This window comes from Notothenia rossii (genome assembly GCF_949606895.1).
Source record: "Notothenia rossii genome assembly, chromosome: 10".
NCBI classification, from domain to species: domain Eukaryota; kingdom Metazoa; phylum Chordata; class Actinopteri; order Perciformes; family Nototheniidae; genus Notothenia; species Notothenia rossii.
Genome location: NC_136908.1, coordinates 4,630,580 through 4,653,699, shown reverse-complemented (window position 1 = coordinate 4,653,699; position 23,120 = coordinate 4,630,580). Strand labels below are relative to the sequence as shown.

At 44.6% G+C, this 23,120-nt stretch overlaps 2 protein-coding genes and 2 long non-coding RNA genes across 9 annotated transcripts; all 4 read left to right on the top strand.

The window, feature by feature from the left end:
- The first annotated feature begins 7,365 nt into the window (after nucleotides 1–7,365).
- LOC307021014 lies at nucleotides 7,366–7,882 on the top strand. Its single transcript, XR_013803061.1, has 2 exons — nucleotides 7,366–7,501; nucleotides 7,577–7,882. It is a non-coding gene; the product is annotated as an uncharacterized lncRNA (long non-coding RNA).
- Nucleotides 7,883–10,904: 3,022 nt separating this feature from the next.
- LOC307021009 (uncharacterized protein) lies at nucleotides 10,905–17,477 on the top strand. Of its 4 annotated transcripts, none has more exons than XM_079652721.1 (4): nucleotides 10,905–10,986; nucleotides 11,064–11,122; nucleotides 16,070–17,336; nucleotides 17,414–17,477. In XM_079652721.1, the coding sequence occupies exons 1-3, from the start codon at nucleotides 10,964–10,966 to the stop codon at nucleotides 17,065–17,067; spliced, it is 1,080 nt and encodes a 359-aa protein (XP_079508847.1). In that variant the 5' UTR covers nucleotides 10,905–10,963; the 3' UTR covers nucleotides 17,068–17,336; nucleotides 17,414–17,477. The 4 variants fall into 4 exon arrangements, with proteins under 4 accessions (XP_079508847.1, XP_079508845.1, XP_079508846.1 ...); XM_079652719.1 differs by having other exon boundaries at nucleotides 10,908–10,986; nucleotides 16,067–17,336; XM_079652720.1 differs by lacking the exons at nucleotides 10,905–10,986; nucleotides 11,064–11,122 and adding exons at nucleotides 15,777–15,852; nucleotides 15,930–15,988.
- LOC307021013 lies at nucleotides 12,105–12,501 on the top strand. The gene is made up of 2 exons (XR_013803060.1): nucleotides 12,105–12,360; nucleotides 12,438–12,501. It is a non-coding gene; the product is annotated as an uncharacterized lncRNA (long non-coding RNA).
- A 3,290-nt stretch (nucleotides 17,478–20,767) lies between the features above and the next one.
- On the top strand, nucleotides 20,768–22,494 carry LOC307023093 (uncharacterized protein). Of its 3 annotated transcripts, none has more exons than XM_079656127.1 (4): nucleotides 20,768–20,865; nucleotides 20,943–21,001; nucleotides 21,083–22,350; nucleotides 22,428–22,494. In XM_079656127.1, the coding sequence occupies exons 1-3, from the start codon at nucleotides 20,843–20,845 to the stop codon at nucleotides 22,345–22,347; spliced, it is 1,347 nt and encodes a 448-aa protein (XP_079512253.1). In that variant the 5' UTR covers nucleotides 20,768–20,842; the 3' UTR covers nucleotides 22,348–22,350; nucleotides 22,428–22,494. The 3 variants fall into 3 exon arrangements, with proteins under 3 accessions (XP_079512253.1, XP_079512252.1, XP_079512251.1); XM_079656126.1 differs by having other exon boundaries at nucleotides 20,770–20,865; nucleotides 21,080–22,350; nucleotides 22,434–22,494; XM_079656125.1 differs by having other exon boundaries at nucleotides 20,770–20,865; nucleotides 21,080–22,350.
- The last annotated feature ends 626 nt before the right edge of the window (nucleotides 22,495–23,120 follow it).

The window sequence follows — 23,120 nt, the reverse complement described above, 5'->3', positions numbered from 1 at the left end:
AGAAATGCCAAATGGTTGCGTGTCAGTCCAAAGTGGGGACAATAGCAGGTGAGTACTGTGCTCACTTTCTTGCTGTTCTATACATTAACTTAAACCTGGTGACTAATGTGTGTTTGTTCTTACAGGTGCAGCTGGTGTCCTCGGATGAATATAAATACATATTTTAAATGAAATAAATACGTTATTTTACCACTTGGTTGTGTCTTTACTTCACCTTGTATTGTGGGATGGTGAATGCATGAGTGCTTGTGGATGTAAGCTAGCAAAAAACAAATGTCCCAATAGTTATAGTTTAAACTATTGCAAAAGTGTGAGATATCTGCTTATGTGGCACACTGGTTCTCAAAACAATGCAGTGTTTACTTTTGAGTTGGACTTTTTCCTTTGACCTTTACCAGTGGCGCTCTTTATAATGTGACTCTTAAGATATTTTACCACTTGAGCTAAAACCTATCACTTTAAGGGGCTCCCACTAAATATACAAGTCAATTGATAGACATTGAGCAATAAACTAAAAACATGTGATTCCTTATCCCAATGTCTGCTCTTGAAACTTGAATGCAAAGTGTACATGTTAGTGTAGACTGTGGCATATTGGATTACATGTTTATAATATATTGAATTATATATAACATGGTAGTCTGATGAAACTTTTAATGTAGAGATATAAAAACCTTGCTTCTTTCAACATGAAACTAGTATTGTAAACCAGGCTCTATCAGGGGTGTTTCCTGGACCTCGAAACATTCGGGGCTTCACCCACAGTGGCTGCGCCAGAGATTTTCTTTTGGGTGAGCTGTGGGGTAGTTTGACGTTTCATGGAGGGTGCTCAAACATTTAAGGTTTCCCGTTAAGGTACCGGGCGCTACAGTGGAATGTTCTACTGCAACAATCCCCACGTGCACACACACAATAGCTACACCCACGACTGTTACAATGAAGGCTTGATAATCAGCTCAGGGCATATAGGTGTAAGCAGGGGTAAAGTGCTATTTTTACAAGTGGGGAGTGGTCCTAACATCCTCTAGGGGGGTCCTCACCTCCTCTAGCGGGGTCCGGGGGCATGCTCCAGAACCGAACTGTAAACAGATTTTCCTTTTGGATATTTACTAATCACTCTCCTTTTAAACTGTATTCTTGTTTTACTGTCATAGTATTTCATAACTGTTTTCATTTATTCTCTTTGTTTTATAACTATAGTGGTCATATGAAGGTGTGCCTTGGAATAATCTTTCACATTCTAATTGCATTCACTGAACACGGGAAATTACAATCCTGCCGTCCTCTGTAGTGTCATGATGAGGTTCAGGTAAAGCACGGTTATTGTATTATATTTCAGGGAGAATTGTCCGGGGCTACAGAAAAAACATTCTGGGCTCTATCAATATCTCTGTCCCTGATATGTAAGTTGCACATCCAAAGTGCCTCATTTTCATAATGTAAAATTGTAATCTAAAACATTGTCTATAAAGCTGGGATTTTTCTTGGTTTTAATATCATTCTCCAAATCAACATCAAACTTACAACAGTAAGTAACCGTTCAGAAGAAAACGCTGAATATGAGCATTTCAATCGCTCCGCAAATTGTATCATGACCTGCTTTAAACATTTGGCATGTTCGGTTATAGGCTTTTGTCTTAGGTAACGGGGAGAAATTGCACATGTATTGTAGAAACTAATCTCTCCTTTGACAAAAATTAACATACCTGGGTTATGAGTTGATACATTTTCCTATCCGTATATCATTTAAAATATGTTTGGGGGAAGGTATTGGTGGTTATAGCTTTTAATTACGTCAGCACGCAAGACACTTCAAATATTATGATTCCCTTTTTCAGATGCTATCATCTAGGGACTTTTATTTTGACATTTTAAAAACTGCAGGCGGAAGTCACATTGTTTTCAGACTCACGTTATGGGAGTCATTGCTCACGTTTTTAAGGGGAAACAGAAAGGAGATTTTTACAGCAAGAAAACATTCATACCAGACCCGGCGTCATGGGCGGGCCCCATGGGGCCGAGTCCGCCCATCCAGGATTTTGGCTCGCTGTTTTAATCAGGGCTGAATACAACATTGTAATTGTTTTATTATTAAGTGTATTGTTATTTGTAGGGCTTTCTCCTAATATTTATTTTTGTTTTAAACTATGTTGAAAGATTAGTTTAATATCATTTTTTTATTTTGCTATGAAATTCTGAATGAAATTCTGAATGAAAGGCTGCGCGCGAGACTGGTTTTTCGCTGGGTTGAGTCGTGTGGGCTGCTGCCCTTCGGGCCTGTCGGTACCTTGCAACTGCCTCGGGAGTCCCCCGAGATAACAAATCCCTGAAGGCCTCCTTCTTCAGTCGGACGGCTTCCCTGACCACCGGTGTCCACCAGGAGGTTCGAGGGTTACCGCCCCTTGAGGCACCTAGGACCTTGAGACCACAGCTCCCCGCCGCGGCTTCGGCAATAGAGGCTTTGAACACCGACCACTCTGGTTCAATGTCCCCAACCTCCACAGGAATGCCCGAAAAGCTCTGCCGGAGGTGTGAGTTGAAGGCCTCCTGAACTTGGGCCTCCTCCAGACGTTCCCAGTTCACCCGAACTACACGTTTGGGCTTACCAGGTCTATCCAGAGGCTTCCCCCGCCACTCGACCCAACTCACCACCAGATGGTGATCAGTTGACAACTCCGCCCCTCTCTTTACCCGAGTGTCCAAAACATACGGCCTCAGGTCCGATGATACGATAACCAAATCGATCATGGACCTTCTGCCTAGGGTGCTCTGGTACCACGTACACTTATGAGCATCCTTATGTTCGAACATGGTGTTTGTTATGGCCAATCCATGACTAGCACAGAAGTCCAGTAACAAACCACCACTCCGGTTCAGATCAGGCCGTGGCCGTGGCCGTGGCCGAGGCAAAGCAGCGGGTGTGGGAGAAGTTCGGAGAAGACATGGAAAAAGACTTTCGGGCGGCACCAAATTTGTTCTGGAAAACTGTCCGACACCTCAGGAGGGGGAAGCAGGGAACCATCCAAGCTGTGTACAGTAAGGATGGGATGTTGTTGACCTCAACTGATGGAGTGTTAGGGCGTTGGAAGGAGCACTTTGAGGAACTCCTGAACCCGACAACTCCGCCCTCTATGTTAGAGGCAGAGCTGGAGTATGAAGGGGGATCGACACCAATCTCCCGGGGGGAGGTCACTGAGGTCGTCAAACAACTTCACAGTGGCAAAGCCCCGGGGGTGGATGAGATCCGCCCAGAAATGCTGAAGGCTCTGGGTGTTGAGGGACTGTCATGGTTGACACGTCTCATCAACGTTGCGTGGAAGTTGGAAACAGTACCGAAGGAGTGGCAGACCGGAGTGGTGGTTCCCCTTTTCAAAAAGGGGGATCAGAGGGTGTGTGCCAATTACCGAGGCATCACACTACTCAGCCTCCCCGGGAAAGTTTACTCTAAGGTACTCGAAAGGAGGGTCAGGCCGATTGTCGAACCTCAGATTGAGGAGGAACAATGCGGATTCCGTCCTGGTCGTGGAACGACGGATCAGCTTTTTACTCTCGCAAGGATCCTGGAGGGGGCCTGGGAGTATGCTTATCCAGTCTACATGTGTTTTGTAGACTTGGAGAAGGCGTATGACCGGGTTCCCAGGGAGTCACTGTGGGAGGTGCTGCGGGAGTATGGGGTGAGGGGGTCTCTACTCAGGGCCATCCAATCTCTGTACTCCCAAAGCGAGAGCTGTGTCCGGGTCCTCGGCAGTAAGTCGGACCCATTTCAGGTGAGGGTTGGCCTCCGCCAGGGCTGCGCTTTGTCACCAATCCTGTTTGTAATATACATGGATCGGATTTCGAGGCGTAGTCGTGGGGGAGGGGGTCTGCAGTTCGGTGGACTAAGGATTGCACCACTGCTTTTTGCAGATGATGTGGTTCTGATGGCTTCATCGGTCTGCGACCTTCAGCACTCACTGGATCGGTTCGCAACCGAGTGTGAAGCGGCTGGGATGAGGATCAACACCTCCAAATCTGAGGCCATGGTTCTCAGCAGGAAACCGATGGACTGTCCACTCCAAGTAGGGAATGAGTCCTTACCCCAAGTGAAGGAGTTCAAGTATCTCGGGGTCTTGTTCTCGAGTGAGGGAACAATGGAGCGTGAGATGGGTCGGAGAATCGGAGCAGCGGGAGCGGTACTGCAGTCTCTTTACCGCACCGTTGTGACGAAAAGGGAGCTGAGCCAGAAGGCAAAGCTCTCTGTCTACCGGGCCATTTTCGTTCCTACCCTCACCTATGGTCATGAAGGATGGGTCATGACCGAAAGAACGAGATCGCGGGTACAAGTGGCCGAGATGGGTTTTCTCCGCAGGGTGGCTGGCGTCTCCCTTAGGGATAAGGTGAGAAGTTCGGTCATCCGGGAGGGACTCGGAGTTGAACCGCTCCTCCTTCGCGTCGAAAGGAGCCAGTTGAGGTGGTTCGGGCACCTAGTTAGGATGCCACCTGGGCGCCTCCCTAGGGAGGTGTTCCAGGCACGTCCAGCTGGGAAGAGACCAAGGGGTAGACCTAGAACCAGATGGAGGGATTATATCTCTTCTCTGGCCTGGGAGCGCCTTGGGATCCCCCAGTCAGAGCTGGTTGATGTGGCCAGGGAAAAGAAAGTTTGGGGCTCTCTGCTGGAACTGCTACCTCCGAGACCCGACCACGGATAAGCGGGAGAAGATGGATGGATGGAGTCGTGTGGGTTTTTGAGTGAGATGCGGCACAGCAGCCTGTCAGTTTACGCTTGCTAGTTTAGTTAGGCTATTATCATTTATATTTATCTGCAACAATAGATATCGGGAAGTAGTTAATTAAAAGGAATATGGCAACTCAGCGCCAGATGCAGGCACATTAGAAGACATCAGTTACGTTACCAACGAGCTAGCAAGCCAGCCAGGGACAAGGGAGGCTGGCAATCAATTATATTTTGAAGAGAAATTACTCTCAAGCCGGCTCTCTCACAAACTCCTGCTCTGTGCGCAAGCAGACCGCTGCATGCACGCTCTCTGCCTCGCTCAATCTCTCTCTCCTCTCTCTCTCTCTCTCTCTCTCTCTCTCTCTCTCTCTCTCTCTCTCTCTCTCTCTCTCTCTTTCTCTCTCTCTCTCTCTCTCTCTCTCTCTCTCCCTCCCTTTCTCATCGCTCAACCTCACTCCACCTCTCCACCCTGTGTGCGCTCAGGTTTGCCTACGTGCTTGCCTAAGTTGGCACAGAAGAAGAAGAAGATGGACCTTTATTAATTATTATTATTAATTACAGCGTTACAAATGTGCCACAAAACCAACCAAGGGATGTATAATAAGACCGTCAACAGCCTCATGGCAACCTAAAACCCCTCTGTTTCTGTAACAACAATTCACGAGCGCCTCCCTCAGCAATTCAGCTAAAGAGTTGACAGAAGCGCTGAATTTGTCTGACATGCAGTCAACATGTTGTTGTGTCCCTGAGACACTTCACCCCACATTGCTCCTGTGGGGATTGTCCACAGTATTGAGTATGTAAGTGGCTTTGGATAAAAGCGTCTAACAAGTGACATGTAATGTCACAACAGGGTGAAGCAAAAACATATTTTTGCTCTCCAATTGCTTCAATAAATCCCAAATGTTTTCTGTTTTCACTTTCTTCATTTTACCCTGAGACATGCAACAAAAACAAACAAGTTTCTTGAACAACTGAAAGTAACCCTTTTTGAGAAAGTCTGATATACAATATGGTCATTTAGGGGTTTGAGATATTGCTCTTTTACCCTAAAGTTTTTTGCGCAGGACTTAAGAACTCAGAAGTGACAGAAAATCAGAAAATCAACAGCACTCAGTAGCCACCCTGACTGCACAGCAGCACCTGTAGACAATCAGCTCATTAGGCCCTGATTGGCTGCAAGCTGCAATAAAGCCTCCTTTCTGCTGCTCAGACAAGCAGAGCAAGTCACTTCAGGGCTACTGGTTCTTTACGGCTGTGTTGGAACAGAGAGAGAAATATGACTTGTGGAGTTCATTTGGGGTAAGTTTCTGCAGATATGCAAAGTTAATTGTTGTTAGCTGTCTGCGTTCTCTGATGTTTACATCTTTTCTGTACAGGATTTTCCTTATTGTCTTGGTTCAAGCAGAGCATGTGCGTTGTTTGTGGGCTTCACAAGGTGAGCTAAGCACAACATTTCACTTAAGTGCTGTGAATGACTATAGCTGTGGCTTTAATATTGTTTCTTTTTCTCTAGCAGCTCAGAGCCAGAACAACAACACATATGTTGGCTTCAGGCAAAATAATCGGGAAGCTGGTGTCAACTATCTCCAGAATGGACTCAGACAGGGCTCAGTGCAGAGCAGAAACTTAAACATACCTTCAGCTGTGGGCAGTAGTTTTAGCCGGGGGCCTTCTACTGGTGGCTACACACAAACTGTTTCACAGCCAGCTAAAAGTGGCTTAGCTAAAGTCAGGTTAGTGCAGGGCAGCAACTTGAATCTTGTGCCTAAACTGCGTTTTCATGGCCTTTCTATTGCTATTGCCAGTAGCGATTCTCTGAGTAAGAGCAGCAACAAAGACACAGGGAAGTCTTCCAGCCTGTTTGGTGCCGGCGCTCCTGAGCCAAACCAAGCCCCTGCACGGACCAAAACTTCCTCCAGTGTTCGCGCTAAGCTTGTGTCTAAAACGGATAAACCTTCCCGTCCCTCAACTCTTAAAAACCCCAGCCAGACTAAGGTTGTGAACCCATACAAGAGTAAACTCTTTTCAGAGAATGCAGGAAATGCCAGAGGAAGCTACAAGGCTACTTCCATGGCCTCAAGTTATGGCACTTCTATTCAGTCCAATGTAGGAAATGGTCCCATCTTCAAGCCTCGCAGTTACTCAACGAGCTACGACTCCAAATCGTCCAGAGAGGGAACATCTGGTAAGAAGTTCGCCCCGACCAAGACCCACATCATCCCTGATAAATTTGGTGGCTATGCTATCAGACGGCTGAAGAATCCTGGGCAGGAGAAAGTGAGTATCAGGAAGACCCAGCAGGCCTACCAGACTCCCAACAAGGCCTACGTGGCCCCTCAGTGGCAAGCAACGAACCAGGCCTATGAGGCACCCAACAAGGCCTACAATGCTCCCCAGCAGCAGACTCCCAACAAGGCCTACGTGGCTCCCAACAAGGCCTACGTGGCTCCCCAGCAGCAGACTCCCAACAGGGCCTACGAGATTCCCAACAGGACTCCCAACAGGGCCTACGTGACTCCCAACAGGGCCTACGTGACTCCCAACAAGGCCTACGTGACTCCCAAGAAGGCCTACGTAGCCCCTCAGCGGCAAGCAACGAACCAGGCCTACGAGGCTCCCAACAGGGCCTACGAGGCTCCCAACAGGGCCTACGTGGCCCCTCAGAGGCAGGCTGAACCCCAGGCCTACATCTCTCCTCAGGCTGCTCCTCTCAAACCTCAGGTCCCGAGTGCTCACAGAAATGCCAAATGGTTGCGTGTCAGTCCAAAGTGGGGACAATAGCAGGCGAGTACTGTGCTCAGTTTCTTGCTGTTCTATACATTAACTTAAACCTGGTGACTAATGTGTTTGTTCTTACAGGTGCAGCTGGTGTCCTCGGATGAATATGAATACATATTTTTAATGAAATAAATACGTTATTTTACCACTTGGTTGTGTCTTTACTTCACCTTGTATTGTGGGATGGTGAATGCATGAGTGCTTGTGGATGTAAGCTACCAAAAAACAAATGTCCAAATAGTTCTAGTTTAAACTATTGCAAAAGTGTGAGATATCTGCTTATGTGGCACACTGGTTCTTAAAACAATGCAGTGTTTGCTTTTGAGTTGGACTTTTTACTTTGACCTTTACCAGTGGCGCTCTTTATAATGTGACTCTTAAGATATTTTACCACTTGAGCTAAAACCTATCACTTTAAGGGGCTCCCACTAAATGTGCAAGTCAATTGATAGACATTGAGCAATAAACTAAAAACATGTGATTCCTTATCCCAATGTCTGCTCTTGAAACTTGAATGCAAAGTGTACATGTTAGTGTAGACTGTGGCATATTGGATTACATGTTTATAATGTATAGCCTTATATTTAACATGGTAGTGTGATGAAACTTTTAATGTAAAGATATAAAAACCGTGCTTCTTTCAACATGAAACTAGTATTGTAAACCAGGCTCTATCAGGGGCATTTCCTGGACCTCGAAACATTCGGGGCTTAGCCCTCAGTGGCGGCACCAGAGATTTTCTTTTGGGCGAGCTGTGGGGTAGTTTGACGTTTCATGGAGGGTGCTCAAACATTTAAGGTTTCCCGTTAAGGTACCGGGCGCTACAGTGGAATGTTCTACTGCAACAATCCCCACGTGCACACACACACAGTAGCTACACCCACGACTGTTACAATGGAGGCTTGATAATCAGCTCAGGGCATATAGGTGTAAGCAGGGGTAAAGTGCTATTTTTACAAGTGGGGAGTGGACCTAACATCCTCTAGGGGGGTCCTCACCTCCTCTAGTGGGGTCCCTAGAGGAGACCGAACCGAACTGTAAACAGATTTTCCTTTTGGATATTTACTAATCACTCTCCTTTTAAACTGTATTCTTGTTTTACTGTCATAGTATTTCATAACTGTTTTCATTTATTCTCTTTGTTTTATAACTATAGTGGTCATATGAAGGTGTGCCTTGGAATAATCTTTCACATACTAATTGCATTCACTGAACACGGGAAATTACAATCCTGCCGTCCTCTGTAGTGTCATGATGAGGTTCAGGTAAAGCACGGTTATTGTATTATATTTCAGGGAGAATTGTCCGGGGCAACAGACAAAACATTCTGGGCTCTATCAATATCTCTGTCCATGATATGTAAGTTGCACATCCAAAGTGCCTCATTTTCATAATGTAAAATTGTAATCTAAAACATTGTCTATAAAGCTGGGATTTTTCTTGGTTTTAATGTCATTCTCCAAATCAACATCAAACTTACAACAGTAAGTAACCCTTCAGAAGAAAACGCTGAATATGAGCATTGTAATCGCTCCGCAAATTGTATCATGACCTGCTTTAAACATTTGGCATGTTCGGTTATAGGCTTTTGTCTTTTATTTTGAAGGTAACGGAGAAATGGCACATTTATTGTAGAAACTAATCTCTACTTTGACAAAAATCAACATACCTGGGTTATGAGTTGATACATTTTCCTATCCGTATATCATTTAAAATATGTTTGGGGGAAGGTATTGGTGGTTATAGCTTTTAATTACGTCAGCACGCAAGACACTTCAAATATTATGATTCCCTTTTTCAGATGCTATCATCTAGGGACTTTTATTTTGACATTTTAAAAACTGCAGGCGGAAGTCACGTTGTTTTCGGACTCACCTTATGGGAGTCATTGCTAACGTTTTTAAGGGGAAACAGAAAGGAGATTTTTACAGCAAGAAAACATTCATACCAGACCCGGCGTCATGGGCGGGCCCCATGGGGCCGAGTCCGCCCATCCAGGATTTTGGCTCGCTGTTTTAATCAGGGCTGAATACAACATTTTAATTGTTTTATTATTAAGTGTAGTTATTTGTAGGGCTTTCTCCTAATATTTATTTTTGTTTTAAACTATGTTGAAAGATTAGTTTAATATCATTTTTTTATTTTGCTATGAAATTTGAATGAAATTCTGAATGAAAGGCTGCGCGCGAGACTGGTTTTTCGCTGGGTTGAGTCGTGTGGGTTTTTGAGTGAGATGCGGCACAGCAGCCTGTCAGTTTACGCTTGCTAGTTTAGTTAGGCTATTATCATTTATATTTATCTGCAACAATAGATATCGGGAAGTAGTTAATTAAAAGGAATATGGCAACTCAGCGCCAGATGCAGGCACATTAGAAGACATCAGTTACGTTACCAACGAGCTAGCAAGCCAGCCAGGGACAAGGGAGGCTGGCAATCAATTATATTTTGAAGAGAAATGACTCTCAAGCCGGCTCTCTCACAAACTCCTGCTCTGTGCGCAAGCAGACCGTTGCCTGCACGCTCTCTGCCTCGCTCAATCTCTCTCTCTCTCTCTCTCTCTCTCTCTCTCTCTCTCTCTCTCTCTCTCTCTCTCTCTCTCTCTCTCTCTCTCTCTCTCCCTCCCTTTCTCATCGCTCAACCTCACTCCACCTCTCCACCCTGTGTGCGCTCAGGTTTGCCTGCGTGCTTGCCTAACTTGGCACAGAAGAAGAAGAAGATGGACCTTTATTAATTATTATTATTAATTACAGCGTTACAAATGTGCCACAAAACCAACCAAGGGATGTATAATAAGACCGTCAACAGCCTCATGGCAACCTAAAACCCCTCTGTTTCTGGAACAACAATTCACGAGCGCCACCCTCAGCAATTCAGCTAAAGAGTTGACAAAAGCGCTGAATTTGTCTGACATGCAGTCAACATGTTGTTGTGTCCCTGAGACACTTCACCCCACATTGCTCCTGTGGGGATTGTCCACAGTATTGAGTATGTAAGTGGCTTTGGATAAAAGCGTCTAACAAGTGACATGTAATGTAACAACAGGGTGAAGCAAAAATATATTTTTGCTTTCCAATTGCTTCAATAAATCCCAAATGTTTTCTGTTTTCACTTTCTTCATTTTACCCTGAGACATGCAACAAAAACAAACAAGTTTCTTGAACAACTGAAAGTAACCCTTTGTGAGAAAGTCTGATATACAATATGGTCATTTAGGGGTTTGAGATATTGCTCTTTTACCATACAGTTTTTTGCGTAGGACTTAAGAACTCAGAGGTGACAGAAAATCAGAAAATTAAGAGCACTCAGTAGCCACCCTGACAGCACAGCAGCACCTGTAGACAATCAGCTCATTAGGCCCTGATTGGCTGCAAGCTGCAATAAAGCCTCCTTTCTGCTGCTCAGACAAGCAGAGCAAGTCACTTCAGGGCTATTGGTTCTTTACTGCTGTGTTGGAACAGAGAGAGAAATATGACTTGTGGAGTTCATTTGGGGTAAGTTTCTGCAGATATGCAAAGTTAATTGTTGTTAGCTGTCTGCGTTCTCTGATGTTTACATCTTTTCTGTACAGGATTTTCCTTATTGTCTTGGTTCAAGCAGAGCATGTGTGCTGTTTGTGGGCTTCAGAAGGTGAGCAAAGCACAACATTTCACTTAAGTGCTGTGAATGACTATAGCTGTGGCTTTAATATTGTTTCTTTTTCTCTAGCAGCCCAGAGCCAGAACAACAACACATATGTTGGCTTCAGGCAAAATAATCGGGAAGCTGGTGTCAACTATCTCCAGAATCGACTCAGACAGGGCTCAGCGCAGAGCAGAAACTTAAACATACCTTCAGCTGTGGGCAGTAGTTTTAGCCGGGGGCCTTCTACTGGTGGCTACACACAAACTGTTTCACAGCCAGCTAAAAGTGGCTTAGCTAAAGTCAGGTTAGTGCAGGGCAGCAACTTGAATGGTGTGCCTAAACTGCGTTTTCATGGCCTTTCTATTGCTATTGCCGGTGGCGATTCTCTGAGTAAGAGCAGCAACAAAGACACACGGAAGTCTTCCAGCCTGTTTGGTGCCGGCGCTCCTGAGCCAAACCAAGCCCCTGCACGGACCAAAACTTCCTCCAGTGTTCGCGCTAAGCTAGTGTCTAAAACGGATAAACCTTCCCGTCCCTCAACTCTTAAAAACCCCAGCCAGACTGAGGTTGTGAACCCATACAAGAATAAACTCTTTTCAGAGAATGCAGGAAATGCCCGAGGAAGCTACAAGGCTACTTCCATGGCCTCAAGTTATGGCACATCTATTCAGTCCAATGTAGGAGATGGTCCCATCTTCAAGCCTCGCAGTTACTCAACGAGCTACGACTCCAAATCGTCCAGAGAGGGAACATCTGTTAAGATGTTCGCCCCGACCAAGACCCACATCATCCCTGATACATTTGGTGGCTATGCTATCCGACGGCTGAAGAATCCTGGGCAGGAGAAAGTGAGTATCAGGAAGACCCAGCAGGCCTACCAGACTATCAACAAGGCCTACGTGGCCCCTCAGTGGCAAGCAACGAACCAGGCCTATGAGGCACCCAACAAGGCCTACAATGCTCCCCAGCAGCAGACTCCCAACAGGGCCTACGTGACTCCCAACAGGGCCTACGTGACTCCCAACAGGGCCTACGTGACTCCCAAGAAGGCCTACGTAGCCCCTCAGCGGCAAGCAACGAATCAGGCCTACGAGGCTCCCAACAGGGCCTACGTGGCCCCTCAGAGGCAGGCTGAACCCCAGGCCTACATCTCTCCTCAGGCTGCTCCTCCCAAACCTCAGGTCCCGAGTGCTCACAGAAATGCCAAATGGTTGCGTGTCAGTCCAAAGTGGGGACAATAGCAGGCGAGTACTGTGCTCACTTTCTTGCTGTTCTATACATTAACTTAAACCTGGTGACTAATGTGTGTTTGTTCTTACAGGTGCAGCTGGTGTCCTCGGATGAATATGAATACATATTTTAAATGAAATAAATACGTTATTTTACCACTTGGTTGTGTCTTTACTTCACCTTGTATTGTGGGATGGTGAATGCATGAGTGCTTGTGGATGTAAGCTAGCAAAAAACAAATGTCCCAATAGTTCTAGTTTAAACTATTGCAAAAGTGTGAGATATCTGCTTATGTGGCACACTGGTTCTTAAAACAATGCAGTGTTTACTTTTGAGTTGGACTTTTTCCTTTGACCTTTACCAGTGGCGCTCTTTATAATGTGACTCTTAAGATATTTTACCACTTGAGCTAAAACCTATCACTTTAAGGGGCTCCCACTAAATGTGCAAGTCAATTGATAGACATTGAGCAATAAACTAAAAACATGTGATTCCTTATCCCAATGTCTGCTCTTGAAACTTGAATGCAAAGTGTACATGTTAGTGTAGACTGTGGCATATTGGATTACATGTTTATAATATATTGCCTTATATTTAACATGGTAGTGTGATGAAACGTTTAATGTAAAGATACTGTATAAAAACCTTGCTTCTTTCAACATGAAACTAGTATTGTAAACCAGGCTCTATCAGGGGCGTTTCCTGGACCTGGAAACATTCGGGGCTTAGCCCACAGTGGCGGCGCCAGAGATGTTCTTTTGGGCGAGCTGTGGGGTAGTTTGACGTTTCATGGAGGGTGCTCAAACATTTAGGGTGTCCCGTTAAGGTACCGGGCGCTACAGTGGAATGTTCTACTGCAACAATCCCCACGTGCACACACACAGTAGCTACACCCACGACTGTTACAATGGAGGCTTGATAATCAGCTCAGGGCATATAGGTGTAAGCAGGGGTAAAGTGCTATTTTTACAAGTGGGGAGTGGACCTAACATCCTCTAGGGGGGTCCTCACCTCCTCTAGCGGGGTCCGGGGGCATGCTCCAGAACCGAACTGTAAACAGATTTTCCTTTTGGATATTTACTAATCACTCTCCTTTTAAACTGTATTCTTGTTTTACTGTCATAGTATTTCATAACTGTTTTTTATTATTCTCTTTGTTTTATAACTATAGTGGTCATATGAAGGTGTGCCTTGGAATAATCTTTCACATTCTAATTGCATTCACTGAACACGGGAAATTACAATCCTGCCGTCCTCTGTAGTGTCATGATGAGGTTCAGGTAAAGCACGGTTATTGTATTATATTTCAGGGAGAATTGTCCGGGGCTACAGAAAAAACATTCTGGGCTCTATCAATATCTCTGTCCCTGATATGTAAGTTGCACATCCAAAGTGCCTCATTTTCATAATGTAAAATTGTAATCTAAAACATGTCTATAAAGCTGGGATTTTTCTTGGTTTTAATATCATATCTCCAAATCAACATCAAACTTACAACAGTAAGTAACCGTTCAGAAGAAAATGCTGAATATGAGCATTGTAATCCCTCCGCAAATTGTATCATGACCTGCTTTAAACATTTGGCATGTTCGGTTATAGGCTTTTGTCTTTTATTTTGAAGGTAACGGAGAAATGGCACATTTATTGTAAAAACTAATCTCTCCTTTGACAAAAATTAACATACCTGGGTTATGAGTTGATACATTTTCCTATCCGTATATCATTTAAAATATGTTTGGGGGGAAGGTATTGGTGGTTATAGCTTTTAATTACGTCAGCACGCAAGACACCTTCAAATATTATGATTCCCTTTTTCAGATGCTATCATCTAGGGACTTTTATTTTGACATTTTAAAAACTGCAGGCGGAAGTCACGTTGTTTTCAGACTCACGTTATGGGAGTCATTGCTAACGTTTTTAAGGGGAAACAGAAAGGAGATTTTTACAGCAAGAAAACATTCATACCAGACCCGGCGTCATGGGCGGGCCCATGGGGCCGAGTCCGCCCATCAAGGATTTTGGTTCGCTGTTTTAATCAGCGCTGAATACAACATTTTAATTGTTTTATTATTAAGTGTAGTTATTTGTAGGGCTTTCTCCTAATATTTATTTTTGTTTTAAACTATGTTGAAAGATTAGTTTAATATCATTTTTTTATTTTGCTATGAAATTCTGAATGAAATTCTGAATGAAAGGCTGCGCGCGAGACTGGTTTTTCGCTGGGTTGAGTCGTGTGGGTTTTTGAGTGAGATGCGGCACAGCAGCCTGTCAGTTTACGCTTGCTAGTTTAGTTAGGCTATTATCATTTATATTTATCTGCAACAATAGATATCGGGAAGTAGTTAATTAAAAGGAATATGGCAACTCAGCGCCAGATGCAGGCACATTAGAAGACATCAGTTACGTTACCAACGAGCTAGCAAGCCAGCCAGGGACAAGGGAGGCTGGCAATCAATTATATTTTGAAGAGAAATGACTCTCAAGCCGGCTCTCTCACAAACTCCTGCTCTGTACGCAAGCAGACCGCTGCCTGCACGCTCTCTGCCTCGCTCAATCTCTCTCTCTCTCTCTCTCTCATCTCTCTCTCTCTCTCTCTCTCTCTCTCTCTCTCTCTCTCTCTCTCTCTCTCTCATCTCTCTCTCTCTCTCTCTCTTCATCGCTCAACCTCACCACCCTGTGTGCGCTCAGGTTTGCCTGCGTGCTTGCCTAAGTTGGCACAGAAGAAGAAGAAGATGGACCTTTATTAATTATTATTATTAATTACAGCGTTACAAATGTGCCACAAAACCAACCAACGGATGTATAATAAGACCGTCAACAGCCTCATGGCAACCTAAAACCCCTCTGTTTCTGGAACAACAATTCACGAGCGCCTCCCTCAGCAATTCAGCTAAAGAGTTGACAGAAGCGTTGAATTTGTCTGACATGCAGTCTGCATGTCGTTGTGTCCCTGAGACACTTCTCCCCAAATTGCTCCTGTGGGGATTGTCCACAGTATTGAGTATGTAAGTTGCTTTGGATAAAAGCGTCTAACAAGTGACATGTAATGTAACAACAGGGTGAAGCAAAAATATATTTTTGCTCTCCAATTGCTTCAATAAATCCCAAATGTTTTCTGTTTTCACTTTCTTCATTTTACCCTGAGACATGCAACAAAAACAAACAAGTGTCTTGAACAACTGAAAGTAACCCTTTGTGAGAAAGTCTGATATACAATATGGTCATTTAGGGGTTTGAGATATTGCTCTTTTACCCTAAAGTTTTTTGCGCAGGACTTAAGAACTCAGAAGTGACAGAAAATCAGAAAATCAAGAGCACTCAGTAGCCACCCTGACTGCACAGCAGCACCTGTAGACAATCAGCTCATTGGGCCCTGATTGGCTGTAAGCTGCAATAAAGCCTCCTTCTGCTGCTCAGACAAGCAGAGCAAGTCACTTCAGGGCTACTGGTTCTTTACTGCTGTGTTGGAACAGAGAGAGAATTATGACTTGTGGAGTTCATTTGGGGTAAGTTTCTGCAGATATGTAAAGTTAATTGTTGTTAGCTGTCTGCGTTCTCTGATGTTTACATCTTTTCTGTACAGGATTTTCCTTATTGTCTTGGTTCAAGCAGAGCATGTGTGCTGTGTGTGGGCTTCAGAAGGTGAGCTAAGCACAACATTTCACTTAAGTGCTGTGAATGACTATAGCTGTGGCTTTAATATTGTTTCTTTTTCTCTAGCAGCTCAGAGCCAGAACAACAACACATATGTTGGCTTCAGGCAAAATAATCGGGAAGCTGGTGTCAACTATCTCCAGAATCGACTCAGACAGGGCTCAGTGCAGAGCAGAAACTTAAACATACCTTCAGCTGTGGGCAGTAGTTTTAGCCAGGGGCCTTCTACTGGTGGCTACACACAAACTGTTTCACAGCCAGCTAAAAGTGGCTTAGCTAAAGTCAGGTTAGTGCAGGGCAGCAACTTGAATGGTGTGCCTAAACTGCGTTTTCATGACCTTTCTATTGCTATTGCCAGTAGCGATTCTCTGAGTAAGAGCAGCAACAAAGACACAGGGAAGTCTTCCAGCCTGTTTGGTGCCGGCGCTCCTGAGCCAAACCAAGCCCCTGCACGGACCAAAACTTCCTCCAGTGTTCGTGCTAAGCTAGTGTCTAAAACGGATAAACCTTCCCGTCCCTCAACTCTTAAAAACCCCAGCCAGACTGAGGTTGTGAACCCATACAAGAGTAAACTCTTTTCAGAGAATGCAGGAAATGCCGGAGGAAGCTACAAGGCTACTTCCATGGCCTCAAGTTATGGCACTTCTATTCAGTCCAATGTAGGAAATGGTCCCATCTTCAAGCCTCGCAGTTACTTAACGAGCTACGACTCCAAATCGTCCAGAGAGGGAACATCTGGTAAGAAGTTCGCCCCGACCAAGACCCACATCATCCCTGATAAATTTGGTGGCTATGCTATCAGACGGCTGAAGAATCCTGGGCAGGAGAAAGTGAGTATCAGGAAGACCCAGCAGGCCTACCAGACTCCCAACAAGGCTACGTGGCCCCTCAGTGGCAAGCAACGAACCAGGCCTATGAGGCACCCAACAAGGCCTACAATGCTCCCCAGCAGCAGACTCCCAACAAGGCCTACAAGGCTCCCAACAAGGCCTACGTGGCTCCCCAGCAGCAGACTCCCAACAAGGCCTACGAGACTCCCAACAGGACTCCCAACAGGGCCTACGTGACTCCCAACAGGGCCTACGTGACTCCCAACAGGGCCTACGTGACTCCCAACAGGGCCTACGTGACTCCCAAGAAGGCCTACGTAGCCCCTCAGCGGCAAGCAACGAACCAGGCCTACGAGGCTCCCAACAGGGCCTACGTGGCCCCTCAGAGGCAGGCTGAACCCCAGGCCTACATCTCTCCTCAGGCTGCTCCTCTCAAACCTCAGGTCCCGAGTGCTCACAGAAATGCCAAATGGTTGCGTGTCAGTCCAAAGTGGGGACAATAGCAGGTGAGTACTGTGCTCACTTTCTTGCTGTTCTATACATTAACTTAAACCTGGTGACTTATGTGTTTTTGTTCTTACAGGTGCAGCTGGTGTCCTCGGATGAATATGAATACATATTTTAAATGAAATAAATACGTTATTTTACCACTTGGTTGTGTCTTTACTTCACCTTGTATTGTGGGATGGTGAATGCATGAGTGCTTGTGGATGTAAGCTAGCAAAAAACAAAATGTCCCAATAGTTCTAGTTTAAACTATTGCAAAAGTGTGAGATATCTGCTTATGTGGCACACTGGTTCTTAAAACAATGCAGTGTTTGCTTTTGAGTTGGACTTTTTACTTTGACCTTTACCAGTGGCGCTCTTTATAATATGACTGTTAGCTCAAGTGGTAAAATATCTTATCACTTTAAGGGGCTCACAATAAATGTACAAGTCAATTGATAGACATTGAGTACTAAACTTAAAACATGTGATTCCTTATCCCAATGTCTGCTCTTGAAACTTTGAAAATTCCTCAACTTGAATGCAAAGTGTACATGCTAGTGTAGACTGTGGCCATATTGGATTACATGTTTATAATATATTGCCTTATATTTAACATGGTAGTGTGATGACACTTTTAATTAAATGTAAAGATATAAAAACCTTGCTTCTTTCAACATGAAACTAGTATTGTAAACCAGGGTTGTTTCCTGGACCTCGAAACATTCGGGGCTTCGCCCACAGTGGCGGCGCCAGAGATTTTCTTTTGGGCGAGCTGTGGGGTAGTTTGACGTTTCATGGAGGGTGCTCAAACATTTAAGGTTTCCCGTTAAGGTACCGGGCGCTACAGTGGAATGTTCTACTGCAACAATCCCCACGTGCACACACACACAGTAGCTACACCCACGACTGTTACAATGAAGGCTTGATAATCAGCTCAGGGCATATAGGTGTAAGCAGGGGTAAAGTGCTATTTTTACAAGTGGGGAGTGGACCTAACATCCTCTAGGGGGGTCCTCACCTCCTCTAGCGGGGTCCCTAGAGGAGACCGAACCGAACTGTAAACAGATTTTCCTTTTGGATATTTACTAATCACTCTCCTTTTAAACTGTATTCTTGTTTTACTGTCATAGTATTTCATAACTGTTTTCATTTATTCTCTTTGTTTTATAACTATAGTGGTCATATGAAGGTGTGCCTTGGAATAATCTTTCACATACTAATTGCATTCACTGAACACGGGAAATTACAATCCTGCCGTCCTCTGTAGTGTCATGATGAGGTTCAGGTAAAGCACGGTTATTGTATTATATTTCAGGGAGAATTGTCCGGGGCAACAGAAAAAACATTCTGGGCTCTATCAATATCTCTGTCCCTGATATGTAAGTTGCACATCCAAAGTGCCTCATTTTCATAATGTAAAATTGTAATCTAAAACATTGTCGATAAAGCTGGGATTTTTCTTGGTTTTAATATCATTCTCCAAATCAACATCAAACTTACAACAGTAAGTAACCCTTCAGAAGAAAACGCTGAATATGAGCATTTCAATCGCTCCGCAAATTGTATCATAACCTGCTTTAAACATTTGGCATGTTCGGTTATAGGCTTTTGTCTTTTATTTTGAAGGTAACGGAGAAATGGCACATTTATTGTAGAAACTAATCTCTCCTTTGACAAAAATTAACATACCTGGGTTATGAGTTGATACATTTTCCTATCCGTATATCATTTAAAATATGTTTGGGGGAAGGTATTGGTGGTTATAGCTTTTAATTACGTCAGCACGCAAGACACTTCAAATATTATGATTCCCTTTTTCAGATGCTATCATCTAGGGACTTTTATTTTGACATTTTAAAAACTGCAGGCGGAAGTCACGTTGTTTTCAGACTCACGTTATGGGAGTCATTGCTAACGTTTTTAAGGGGAAACAGAAAGGAGATTTTTACAGCAAGAAAACATTCATACCAGACCTGGCGTCATGGGCGGGCCCCATGGGGCCGAGTCCGCCCATCCAGGATTTTGGCTCGCTGTTTTAATCAGGGCTGAATACAACATTTTAATTGTTTTATTATTAAGTCTAGTTATTTGTAGGGCTTTCTCCTAATATTTATTTTTGTTTTAAACTATGTTGAAAGATTAGTTTAATATCATTTTTTTATTTTGCTATGAAATTCTGAATGAAAGGCTGCGCGCGAGACTGGTTTTTCGCTGGGTTGAGTCGTGTGGGTTTTTGAGTGAGATGCGGCACAGCAGCCTGTCAGTTTACGCTTGCTAGTTTAGTTAGGCTATTATCATTTATATTTATCTGCAACAATAGATATCGGGAAGTAGTGAATTAAAAGGAATATGGCAACTCAGCGCCAGATGCAGGCACATTAGAAGACATCAGTTACGTTACCAACGAGCTAGCAAGCCAGCCAGGGACAAGGGAGGCTGGCAATCAATTATATTTTGAAGAGAAAATGACTCTCAAGCCGGCTCTCTCACAAACTCCTGCTCTGTGCGCAAGCAGACCTCTGCCTGCACGCTCTCTGCCTCTCTCTCTCTCTCTCTCTCTCTCTCTCTCTCTCTCTCTCTCTCTCTCTCTCTCTCTCTCTCTCTCTCTCTCTCTCTCTCTCTCTCTCTCTCTCTCTCTCTCTCTCTCTCTCTCTCTCTCTCTCTGTCTCTCTCCCTTTCTCTCCATCGCTCAAGCTCACTCCTCCTCTCCACCCTGTGTGCGCTCAGGTTTGCCTGCGTGCTTGCCTAAGTTGGCACAGAAGAAGAAGAAGATGGACCTTTATTAATTATTATTATTAATTACAGCGTTACAAATGTGCCACAAAACCAACCAACGGATGTATAATAAGACCGTCAACAGCCTCATGGCAACCTAAAACCCCTCTGTTTCTGGAACAACAATTCACGAGCGCCTCCCTCAGCAATTCAGCTAAAGAGTTGACAGAAGCGTTGAATTTGTCTGACATGCAGTCAACATGTTGTTGTGTCCCTGAGACACTTCACCCCACATTGCTCCTGTGGGGATTGTCCACAGTATTGAGTATGTAAGTTGCTTTGGATAAAAGCGTCTAACAAGTGACATGTAATGTAACAACAGGGTGAAGCAAAAATATATTTTTGCTCTCCAATTGCTTCAATAAATCCCAAATGTTTTCTGTTTTCACTTTCTTCATTTTACCCTGAGACATGCAACAAAAACAAACAAGTTTCTTGAACAACTGAAAGTAACCCTTTGTGAGAAAGTCTGATATACAATATGGTCATTTAGGGGTTTGAGATATTGCTCTTTTACCATACAGTTTTTTGCGCAGGACTTAAGAACTCAGAGGTGACAGAAAATCAGAAAATCAACAGCACTCAGTAGCCACCCTGACTGCACAGCAGCACCTGTAGACAATCAGCTCATTAGGCCCTGATTGGCTGCAAGCTGCAATAAAGCCTCCTTTCTGCTGCTCAGACAAGCAGAGCAAGTCACTTCAGGGCTACTGGTTCTTTACTGCTGTGTTGGAACAGCGAGAGAATTATGACTTGTGGAGTTCATTTGGGGTAAGTTTCTGCAGATATGCAAAGTTAATTGTTGTTAGCTGTCTGCGTTCTCTGATGTTTACATCTTTTCTGTACAGGATTTTCCTTATTGTCTTGGTTCAAGCAGAGCATGTGCGCTGTTTGTGGGCTTCACAAGGTGAGCTAAGCACAACATTTCACTTAAGTGCTGTGAATGACTATAGCTGTGGCTTTAATATTGTTTCTTTTTCTCTAGCAGCTCAGAGCCAGAACAACAACACATATGTTGGCTTCAGGCAAAATAATCGGGAAGCTGGTGTCAACTATCTCCAGAATGGACTCAGACAGGGCTCAGCGCAGAGCAGAAACTTAAACATACCTTCAGCTGTGGGCAGTAGTTTTAGCCGGAAGCCTTCTACTGGTGGCTACACACAAACTGTTTCACAGCCAGCTAAAAGTGGCTTAGCTAAAGTCAGGTTAGTGCAGGGCAGCAACTTGAATCTTGTGCCTAAACTGCGTTTTCATGGCCTTTCTATTGCTATTGCCAGTAGCGATTCTCTGAGTAAGAGCAGCAACAAAGACACAGGGAAGTCTTCCAGCCTGTTTGGTGCCGGCGCTCCTGAGCCAAACCAAGCCCCTGCACGGACCAAAACTTCCTCCAGTGTTCGCGCTAAGCTTGTGTCTAAAACGGATAAACCTTCCCGTCCCTCAACTCTTAAAAACCCCAGCCAGACTAAGGTTGTGAACCCATACAAGAGTAAACTCTTTTCAGAGAATGCAGGAAATGCCCGAGGAAGCTACAAGGCTACTTCCATGGCCTCAAGTTATGGCACTTCTATTCAGTCCAATGTAGGAAATGATCCCATCTTCAAGCCTCGCAGTTACTCAACGAGCTACGACTCCAAATCGTCCAGAGAGGGAACATCTGGTAAGAAGTTCGCCCCGACCAAGACCCACATCATCCCTGATAAATTTGGTGGCTATGCTATCAGACGGCTGAAGAATCCTGGGCAGGAGAAAGTGAGTATCAGGAAGACCCAGCAGGCCTACCAGACTCCCAACAAGGCCTACGTGGCCCCTCAGTGGCAAGCAACGAACCAGGCCTACGAGGCACCCAACAAGGCCTACAATGCTCCCCAGCAGCAGACTCCCAACAAGGCCTACGAGGCTCCCAACAAGGCCTACGTGGCTCCCCAGCAGCAGACTCCCAACAGGGCCTACGAGATTCCCAACAGGACTCCCAACAGGGCCTACGTGACTCCCAACAGGGCCTACGTGACTCCCAACAGGGCCTACGTGACTCCCAACAAGGCCTACGTGACTCCCAAGAAGGCCTACGTAGCCCCTCAGCGGCAAGCAACGAACCAGGCCTACGAGGCTCCCAACAGGGCCTACGTGGCCCCTCAGAGGCAGGCTGAACCCCAGGCCTACATCTATCCTCAGGCTGCTCCTCTCAAACCTCAGGTCCCGAGTGCTCACAGAAATGCCAAATGGTTGCGTGTCAGTCCAAAGTGGGGACAATAGCAGGTGAGTACTGTGCTCAGTTTCTTGCTGTTCTATACATTAACTTAAACCTGGTGACTAATGTGTGTTTGTTCTTACAGGTGCAGCTGGTGTCCTCGGATGAATATGAATACATATTTTTAATGAAATAAATACGTTATTTTACCACTTGGTTGTGTCTTTACTTCACCTTGTATTGTGGGATGGTGAATGCATGAGTGCTTGTGGATGTAAGCTACCAAAAAACAAATGTCCAAATAGTTCTAGTTTAAACTATTGCAAAAGTGTGAGATATCTGCTTATGTGGCACACTGGTTCTTAAAACAATGCAGTGTTTGCTTTTGAGTTGGACTTTTTACTTTGACCTTTACCAGTGGCGCTCTTTATAATGTGACTCTTAAGAGGTTTTAGCTCAAGTGGTAAAATATATCACTTTAAGGGGCTCCCACTAAATGTGCAAGTCAATTGATAGACATTGAGCACTAAACTAAAAACATGTGATTCCTTATCCCAATGTCTGCTCTTGAAACTTGAATGCAAAGTGTACATGTTAGTGTAGACTGTGGGCATATTTGATTACATGTTTATAATGTATAGCCTTATATTTAACATGGTAGTCTGATGAAACTTTTAATGTAAAGATATAAAAACCGTGCTTCTTTCAACATGAAACTAGTATTGTAAACCAGGGGCGTTACCTGGACCTCGAAACATTCGGGGCTTAGCCCTCAGTGGCAGCACCAGAGATTTTCTTTTGGGCGAGCTGTGGGGTAGTTTGACGTTTCATGGAGGGT

Excerpts from the sequence above, each read along its gene's own strand:
- LOC307021009 (XM_079652719.1), top strand. The coding sequence starts at position 10,964 with ATGACTTGTGGAGTTCATTTGGG. Across the intron at positions 10,987-11,063 it reads ACTTGTGGAGTTCATTTGGG|GATTTTCCTTATTGTCTTGG; the intron begins GTAAGTTTCTGC and ends TTTTCTGTACAG. Across the intron at positions 11,123-16,066 it reads CTGTTTGTGGGCTTCAGAAG|CAGCTCAGAGCCAGAACAAC; the intron begins GTGAGCAAAGCA and ends CTTTTTCTCTAG.
- LOC307023093 (XM_079656126.1), top strand. The coding sequence starts at position 20,843 with ATGACTTGTGGAGTTCATTTGGG. Across the intron at positions 20,866-20,942 it reads ACTTGTGGAGTTCATTTGGG|GATTTTCCTTATTGTCTTGG; the intron begins GTAAGTTTCTGC and ends TTTTCTGTACAG. Across the intron at positions 21,002-21,079 it reads CTGTTTGTGGGCTTCACAAG|CAGCTCAGAGCCAGAACAAC; the intron begins GTGAGCTAAGCA and ends CTTTTTCTCTAG.